The sequence below is a fragment of the Amblyraja radiata genome, chromosome 2 (genome assembly GCF_010909765.2).
Source record: "Amblyraja radiata isolate CabotCenter1 chromosome 2, sAmbRad1.1.pri, whole genome shotgun sequence".
Classification (NCBI taxonomy): domain Eukaryota; kingdom Metazoa; phylum Chordata; class Chondrichthyes; order Rajiformes; family Rajidae; genus Amblyraja; species Amblyraja radiata.
The window spans coordinates 24,663,305-24,672,807 of record NC_045957.1 but is presented as its reverse complement, the minus strand read 5'-3'; the positions used below and the strand labels follow the sequence as shown (position 1 = coordinate 24,672,807).

Sequence of the window (9,503 nt, the reverse complement as noted above, 5' to 3'; positions counted from 1 at the left end):
AAAGTTTTATACACCTTGGTGAAGCAGGCCGAGGCCCCCCTAGATCTTGAGGCCCTAAGCTTAAGCTCTGCTCTGCTCTGCTCCGGCCCTGCTTTTATAGTTTATCTCCCAGTTTCCTCCTGGGGTCTGCCTCAGCTCCATGCCTTGCTTGGTTCATCTCAATAAACACAGACTTTGATTACCCTGTTCTGATTGATTGTCAAGCAGACCCATGCCAATGTTGGCCCATCTACAGTGGAGAGAATGTCATTAATGTCTTTGTCAGCTCCAGATTTCAATAGTGTTTGGTGGTTTTCCATTTTCCTCTTTCTTTGGAATGTGGGAGATGACTTCCAAAGAGTAGCAAGATCTCGGCGAAAACCCATGCGGTCACGGGGGGAACGTACATACGCCATACAGACAGCACCCGTAGTCATGATCGAACCCGGGTCATCCTGGTACACAAAACAGTGCTTTGTTCCTGCAGCAGTTATCTTTAAAATCATGCCCCTGAACAACTCATGAAGAAGTTTTATTTCCGTGTTAAAGAAGTTATCTAAGTAGATGATTATACTCAAAAGCAACTCAACAGGTCAGGCAGCATCTCTGGAGAACATGGATAGGTGACGTTTTGGGTCAAGACCCTTCTTCAGATATTATAATATTGTTCATACTATTATACAATTTTCAGGATTATACTATTGTTTTCTGGCCAATGCCATTGATTAGGGAGATATGATAAGGTTATTAAACTGAGGGTAACAAAGAATTATAGATAATAATATTAGAAACATAGAAATTAGGTGCAGGAGTAGGCCATTCGGCCCTTCGAGCCTGCACCGCCATTCAATATGATCATGGCTGATCATCCAACTCAGTATCCCGTACCTGCCTTCTCTCCATACCCTCTGATCCCCTTAGCCACAAGGGCCACATCTAACTCCCTCTTAAATATAGCCAATGAACTGGCCTCGACTACCCTCTGTGGCAGAGAGTTCCAGAGATTCACCACTCTCTGTGTGAAAAAAGTTCTTCTCATCTCGGTTTTAAAGGATTTCCCCCTTATCCTTAAGCTGTGACCCCTTGTCCTGGACTTCCCCAACATCGGGAGCAATCTTCCTGCATCTAGCCTGTCCAACCCCTTAAGAATTTTGTAAGTTTCTATAAGATCCCCTCTCAATCTCCTAAATTCTAGAGAGTATAAACCAAGTCTATCCAGTCTTTCTTCATAAGACAGTCCTGACATCCCAGGAATCAGTCTGGTGCACCTTCTCTGCACTCCCTCTATGGCAATAATGTCCTTCCTCAGATTTGGAGACCAAAACTGTACGCAATACTCCAGGTGTGGTCTCACCAAGACCCTGTACAACTGCAGTAGAACCTCCCTGCTCCTATACTCAAATCCTTTTGCTATGAAAGCTAACATACCATTCGCTTTCTTCACTGCCTGCTGCACCTGCATGCCTACTTTCAATTAATGGTGTACCATGACACCCAGGTCTCGCTGCATCTCCCCTTTTCCTAGTCGGCCACCATTTAGATAATAGTCTGCTTTCCTGTTTTTGCCACCAAAATGGATAACCTCACATTTATCCACATTATACTGCATCAGCCAAACATTTGCCCACTCACCCAGCCTATCCAAGTCACCTTGCAGTCTCCTAGCATCCTCCTCACAGCTAACCCTGCCCCCCAGCTTAGTGTCATCCGCAAACTTGGAGATATTGCCTTCAATTCCCTCATCCAGATCATTAATATATATTGTAAATAGCTGGGGTCCCAGCACTGAGCCTTGCGGTACCCCACTAGTCACTGCCTGCCATTCTGAAAAGGACCCGTTTACTCCTACTCTTTGCTTCCTGTTTGCCAGCCAGTTCTCTATCCACATCAATACTGAACCCCCAATGCCGTGTGCTTTAAGTTTGTATACTAATCTCTTATGTGGGACCTTGTCGAAAGCCTTCTGGAAGTCCAGATACACCACATCCACTGTAACTGTAACATCGACATGACTAACAAACAACTGAAATTGGTCTTTGTTTACAAACTTAATAAATATAAAGGGCACAGTGATGGTCACCTTATTCGATTACTAGGTGGGAGCCTCTTTGGGATTTCCTGAGGCCATGAAAAGTGTCACAGGAACGAAAGTCACCCTGCCTTTTAATTACTCTTTAACGCTTGCAATTTGATCGCACACGGGTTTCTTTTCATTCATTCCCGGAAAACATCCCCGGCACAAACCTTTTCTCCGGCTTCCTCCCGCTGTGTGGCTGACTTCATCAGCCATGTGTCCTCTCCACGGGCCTTCTGGCCGTTCCACCTCAATAGCTTACTGCTTGAGAATCTTGCTTCAACGGGACCCATGGTCTGTTCGCTGGCTGGCTGGCTGACTTGGTACATTGCAGAAATGAGAAGTAAACGGCAAACTTAGACATACATGTGGGAACTCGTTGAAACTCGTGAACATAAACTTGGAAATGCGTAGAAAACCATGAGTTTGATTTTTTCTTTTACTCGGGATAACTCGTGGGTGGACTCGCATCGTGGGACAGGGCTATAATACGACTCTTTTAAACACTCGCCTGCTCTGCTCTCTTCCGCCTCCGGGGGGACACGTCTCACCTCAGAGAACTTTGTCTCTTAACGTAGGATGTTGCCCAAGGCCTTACATAAGTCGATGAACTGTACATCTATATATTTTGCTAGTTTTTATTTGAAAGGACCATTTCATTCATGCAGAATGCAACAAAAATCCTTCTAATCTTTAATGTCTTTAAGGTCAAAAATCATTCCAGTGTTTGAAGAAACTTATGAATTAATAATTGATGGGAGAAGGGCGGTACGGGAGAAAAATAACTCCTCCCACATCATAGCCACGGAACACATCGCCACAGTGTCTGGCTAGAGGCTGGAGAAGTCAGTGTTTTCCAGACCATGGCTTACGCGCTGATTGTCCTATGTTGCTTGGCCACTCTTCTGGTCGCCCTCCTTTACCTGCTGGGTGCTTTCAGAAGAAGGAGAGCCAACGAGCCGCCTCTGGACTCGGGTTACCTGCCATGGTTGGGCCACGTTCTGTCCTTTCGCAAGAACACAGCACAGTTCCTGCAAGGGATGCAGAAGAAACACGGGGATATATTCACGGTCCAGATAGCAGGCTACTACTTCACTTTCGTGATGGACCCGTTGTCCTACGGAGCCGTGGTGAAGGAGTCAAAGTCGAAACTTGACTTCGAGAAGTTCGCGGTGGAGTTGGTCGCCAGGGTCTTCGGATATCACGCCATGGAGTGTGACCACAAGATGCTGGAGGCAGTGAGTAACACATACCTCAAGGGCGACGGGCTGGTTGACTTGACCGAAGCCATGATGTTGAACCTGCAGAAACTGATGCTTTACCAGACCACGGGCGGTGCCGGGGAATGGAAGCAAGACGGGCTGTTCCATTACTCCTACAACATCGTGTTCAGGGCGGGCTACCTCGCTCTGTTCGGGGTAGAGCCGCCCAAGGGCGACCAGGAGCATGCCAAGAAGGTGGACCGTGAACAAACGGATTACATCTTCAGCAACTTCAGAAAATACGACCGACTGTTCCCGAGATTGGCTTACGCCGTGCTCCCTCCCAAGGACAAACTGGAAGCCGAGAGACTCAAGAGGTTGTTCTGGGATCTGTTTTCGGTGGAGGGGATGAGAGACCGGGAGCAGATCAGCGGCTGGGTCTCGGAACGCCAACGCCAGTTGTCTGAACAAGGTGTGCATCGAGACATGCAGAGTCGTTACATGTTCCTGTTGCTGTGGGCATCTCAGGGCAACACCGGCCCATCGGCTTTCTGGCTCCTCTTGAGCCTCTGCCGCTGCCCCGAGGCATTGAGGGCGGTGCGGGCTGAGGTGGACGATTTGCTAGCGGAGACCGGCCAGCGAGCGGTGGCGGGAGGGCCGCCCGTCAGCTTGACCCGAGACATGCTGCTGAAGACCCCGGTGTTGGACAGCGCGGTGGAGGAGAGCCTGCGGCTCTACGCCGCTCCTATGTTGATCCGGGCCGTGTCTCAGGACATGGAGCTGGCGATGGCAGACGGCCGGCGCTACTCGCTGCGAAAGGGAGACCGCCTCGCTCTCTTCCCTCACCTGTCGGCGCAGATGGACCCGGAGATCCACCCGCGGCCGGACTCCTTCCAGTTCGACCGCTTCCTCAACACGGACGGGACGAGGAAGACCGACTTCTACAAGCGCGGCCAGAAGGTGAGGTATTACAACATGCCGTGGGGAGCCGGCGTCAGCATGTGTCCCGGCCGCTTCTTCGCCACCAACGAGCTGAAGCAGTTCATCTTCCTCATGTTGTGCTACTTCGACTTAGAGCTTCTTAACCCCGAGCAGGAGTTCCCTCCCATCGACATCAGCCGCTGGGGTTTTGGTACCACACAGCCACAGTACGACGTTCAGTTCAGATACCGCCCAAGGGTTTAGCTAATTAATTGCTGAAACTTCTCCACAACACACACACACACACCCGTTACATTCACCCAAGTCAACGCTTAAATCCTTTAGCAACTTAATCACACATACATTAATTCGAGAGAATGATAGATTTCGGGATATAGATTATTAGGGCGGGAACATGGAGCCGAAGCTGTATGTAATATAAGCATGTAAATGCTGGTTTACGAAAACAATTGTCATACACATCAACCTCCAAAATCAGGAACCTAAAGTACTAGAAGGAAGGTCCATTGTACAAAGGTTTGATGTTTACTGGAAATCGTTACAATCCGATGCAGTTATACTGAAGTAGACAAAAAAAATACTGGAGAAACTCAGCAGGTGAGGCAGCATCTATGGAGAAAAGTAGTAGACGACGTTTCGGGTCGAGACCCTTCTTAAGACATCGACCCGAAACGTCGCCTACTTTTCTCCATAGATGCTGCCTCACCCGCTGAGTTTTTCCAGCATTTTTTGTCTACTTTCGATTTTTCCAGCATCTGCAGTTCCTTCTTAAACAGTTATACTGAAGTCACGTTATGAAGTAGCAAACATAGACACCATGGAATACTGCAGATACTGGTTTACAAAAAAAGATACAGGGGCAATAGACAAGGATGTGCTCCATCACCAATGTTATTTGCCCTTGCCATAGAACCCCTAGCTGAAAGTAGTAGGGAAAAGTACATCCGGGCATTCACGGTTATAACACTAAACATACCAATAATAAGATTTCGTTATATGCAGACGATGTACTTTTATATATTACCAACTCTCAAGTCAGTATCCCAAATATATTAAACTTCATAGAACAATTTGGTTCCTTCTCAGGGTATAGAATAAATTGGAATAAAAGTGAAATTATGCCAATAAAAGCTCAAGACCTCTCACATCTCCTATAATTTCCCTTTAGAATTGCCACTGAAAAATTTAAATACCTTGGAGTTTACGCGACTAGAAAATATACTTCTCTATTCCAAGCAAATTTTCCACCATTAATTACTAAATTAAATGCCCTTATTCAATTTTGGAAAACACTTCTGATTTCCCTTATAGGTAGAGTAAATGCTATAAAGATGACTTTCCTTCCACAACTCCTTTACCTATTTCAATCAATACCGATTTATCTCCCTAAAAGCTTTTGTAAAAAACTTGACTCTGTGATTACAAACTTTATCTGGGATTATAAATCTCATAGAATTCATAAACGACATTTATGTAAACCTAAAGAAAACGGTGGACTGGCTCTCCCCAATTTTCTTTTCTATTACTGGGCAACTAATATTAAAAATTTAATCTACTGGATGGATGATACATGTCAACAAGTAAACTGGTTAAAAGTGGAGAGGGAAGATTGTTCGCCTTTCAATATAGGCGCGATTCTTCTTTCTCCAATACATCTGAATAAATCAATGTATGAGAAAAATCCGGTAATTCATGGCACCCTACGAATTTGGAAACAGTTGAAATCAACTCTCAAATTGAGAAATTTCTCTCTCCTTTTACCAAGCGCCAACAACCCCTCGTTTAAACCGTCTACTTTAGACAAGGCGTTTGTACAATGGGAAAACTTAGGAGTCAAAACACTGGGAGATCTTTATGAGAAGGGGATCTTCCTCTCGTTTCAAGAATTACAGGTGAAATATCATTTGAAAGCTAGTAATTTTTTTAGATATCTTCAAATCCGAGACTGAAAACACACACGCAAGACTGTCATTCTATGTGCCCAGATATATTAGACGAATGCATGAATAGAAAGGCGGATACAAGTAAGTTAATATCCTATATTTACAATACCCTTTTAACTGCACATATCCCACCTGAAATAATTAGGCGAGCATGGGAAGGTGAATTGGGTTTATCAATTTCAAAGGATAGTTGGGAGGAAAGCCTTTTATACATACATTACTGCTGTCTTAATGTTATGCACTTTTTGATACAATTTAAAATACTGGACAGACTTTATTATTCAAAGTCTAAATTGAACAAGATCTTCCCAAATGTCTCTCCTATTTGTGATAAATATCTCCTCCAAGAAGCGACTATAACCCATTCTTTTGCTTCCTGCACAAAGTTACAAAACTTCTGGAGGGGAATTTTTGATACCTTTTCCAAAATACTTAAAATTAAATTGGATCCAGATATAAAACTGATCATATTAGGTATGTCAGAGGCCTGTTCTAAGCTAACGATATTTCAAAGACTTTTCCTCAACTATGGCCTAATAATGGCGAAAAAATTAATGCTTAAATTTTGGAAACAGACAACAGTCCCCACAGTGAAGATGTGGATTACAGATATGTCCGAGACACTACACTTGGAAAACATCAGGCTTGTCTTGGCGGAAAAACCAGATGAATTTCTTAAGACATGGACACCCTTTACTGAATTTTTACAACAATAGAATGGTGAAACATAAATTTAAATTTAAATCCGATACTATGTTGGGTGAGGGGGGGGGGGGAGGGGTAAGATATATATCTCCATCTTTTCTTATTCCTCTTTCTGCTGCACTGCTTTGGTAGCTCAGGGGACTTTTTCTCATTCTTTTCTATTCTATCCTTTCACTTTTTCCTTTCTTCTTTTCTTGCTTTCCCTTTGTTTCCTTTTTCCATTTTTTAAATTTATGTTATAAGGTTAAAAATGAAGCTGTACAATAATTGTATAATTCTAGATGCCGAGCGTTTTATCTTTGTACAATTGCTAATAAAATAAAAAATTAAAAGATACAAAGTGCTGAAGTAAGGAATTTGGGGGTGGGGTGGGTAGTAGTTGCGCAGACCAGATAATCATGCAGAGAGTGGTCTCAGCAGAAAGCAGGGTACGTTGGAGGGGAGGGGCGTAAATGTGACTTTTGGTGGGATCTCTGATTACACATTGATTGTATTTGATTAATGATAAATAAATAATCTTTTTCCTTCTAACTGAAAATGTTGCTGTGGTTTTTATATTCTCGCCTCAACGGAAAATATGACTATAGATTTTACAAGAGAATTCTATGATAGCAAATTTGCCCTGGATTGAGCCCGAGCGGGGCAAACCCATGGACTCGTTTGGGGAGAATGCCACGAGAAATAGCATTCTCATTCTAAGAATTCAAAAACACCGATTCATTTATAGGAGGGGTGTGGAAGCTTTGGAGAGGGTGCAGGAGAAGTTTACTAGATTGCTGCCTGGATTTAAGGTGAGGGGGGAAAGATTTAATAGGAACCCAAGGTGTTGCTTCACGTTTTTCTATCACATCGGTTGTTTCGACAATAATCGACCAGGCACCGGGGTTGCTTTAAACGTACGTTTATTGAGCAGGAGTCTTCACACAGGTTAACAACCTAGCAAAGAGTCAAGCTCTCTGCCCTTAATTGCAATGCCTTTTATATGTTAATGCCACTGTTTAGCACCTCCCACATTCCCCAATCAAAGAACCGACACGTACGCAAAATACAGGACAACAGGTATGTACATACAAGGAGATGTTAGTTAGAGGAACCACACTAGAGCTCAGACCAGTACATTCCTTAGTCTTCCCGGCGAGGGGGATTGTATATTCCTCAATCTTGTCAGACGGGGCCTGTGATCCCCTATTCACGACTATGCAGTAACTGCATTCCCTTCCTGAAACCTGCAGCCTCAGTTCCAGCAAGCCTGGTCAGCAGCCATCTTATGCTCTTTATTTCAGTCTACCTGGCCAACCATTTTACCTTTACAGAACAATCTTACAGCGTTGATTCAGGATTTCCATTCACATTGGGGCAACCTTTTTTTACACAAATGGTGGTAGGTATATGGAACGCTGCCGGAATAAGTAGTTGAGGCAGGTACTATCACAATGGTTAAAAACATTTGGACAAGTACATGTATAGGATATGTTTAGTGGATTATGGGAAACGCAGGCAGGTGGGACTTTGTGTAGTTGCGGCATGTTGGTCAATGTGGGCAAGTTGGGCTGAAGGGCCTGTCTCCACATTGTATGAGTATGACTCTGTGACTCTAATAGACAGTATTAGGTATAAGGAGAATTAGGATAACATTGCACTGTTTTCTCTTGAGGTTGAAGAGCGATGTGAGATAAATAAACTAAATTATGAGAAGGATAGATGGGTAGAAAGTCAGAACCTTTTCCCTAGGATGCAAATATCAAAGACTGGAAGACATTGCTTCAGGGTCAGCGGTGAAAGGTTTCATGGAAATGAGTTTTTTAGAGTGGTGGGTGCATAGAACCCACAGCCAGGGCTGGAGACGGAGGCAGATGCCATAGACGCCTTTCAGAGGCTTTGAGAACAGCACATGGATATTTAGGGAATGGAATGGAATGGATCATAGAAACATAGAAACATAGAAATTAGGTGCAGGAGTAGGCCATTCGGCCCTTCAAGCCTGCACCGCCATTCAATATGATCATGGCTGATCATCCAACTCAGTATCCCGTACCTGCCTTCTCTCCATACCCTCTGATCCCCTTAGCCACAAGGGCCACATCTAACTCCCTCTTAAATATAGCCAATGAACTGGCCTCGACTACCCTCTGTGGCAGGGAGTTCCAGAGATTCACCACTCTCTGTGTGAAAAAAAAAAAAATTCTTCTCATCTCGTTTTTAATGTGCAGGCAGAGGAGATTAGTTTAACTTAACATCTTAGAAACAAAGAACTGCAGGTGCTGCTTTACAAGCAAAAAAACACAGAAAGTGTTGGAGTATCTCAGCGGGTCATGCAGCATCCCTGGAAAACATGGATTGGATACGTTTCAGATTGGGACACTTCCTCAATCCGTCCTGAAACGTCACCCATCCATGTCCTCCAGAGATGCTGCATGACCTGCTGAGTTACTCCAGCACTTTGTCTTTTTTATTGTCGAGAGTGTGTAAATGTCAATTTCGCCTAAGGGTTTTGCTGAAATTTCTTCCAAACACACACACGCATTCTTCCTTATGAAAACAATTAGATGTTTTGGAAAAATGCTTGGGGTTAACGTAGTTGAAGCATGAGACCGCATACAAAGTTCCTGAGCTACTTTTGGCATTGCAGCACCTCATGATTTGAGTGGAGTCAAGAGT

The 9,503-nt window shown here is 44.1% G+C and overlaps 1 protein-coding gene across 1 annotated transcript; it reads left to right on the top strand.

Moving 5' to 3' along the window:
- Positions 1 to 2,854: 2,854 nt before the first annotated feature.
- Positions 2,855 to 7,383, top strand: LOC116987442 (5-beta-cholestane-3-alpha,7-alpha-diol 12-alpha-hydroxylase). The gene has a single exon (XM_033043496.1). The coding sequence runs from the start codon at positions 2,917 to 2,919 to the stop codon at positions 4,438 to 4,440; it is 1,524 nt and encodes a 507-aa protein (XP_032899387.1). The 5' UTR covers positions 2,855 to 2,916; the 3' UTR covers positions 4,441 to 7,383.
- The last annotated feature ends 2,120 nt before the right edge of the window (positions 7,384 to 9,503 follow it).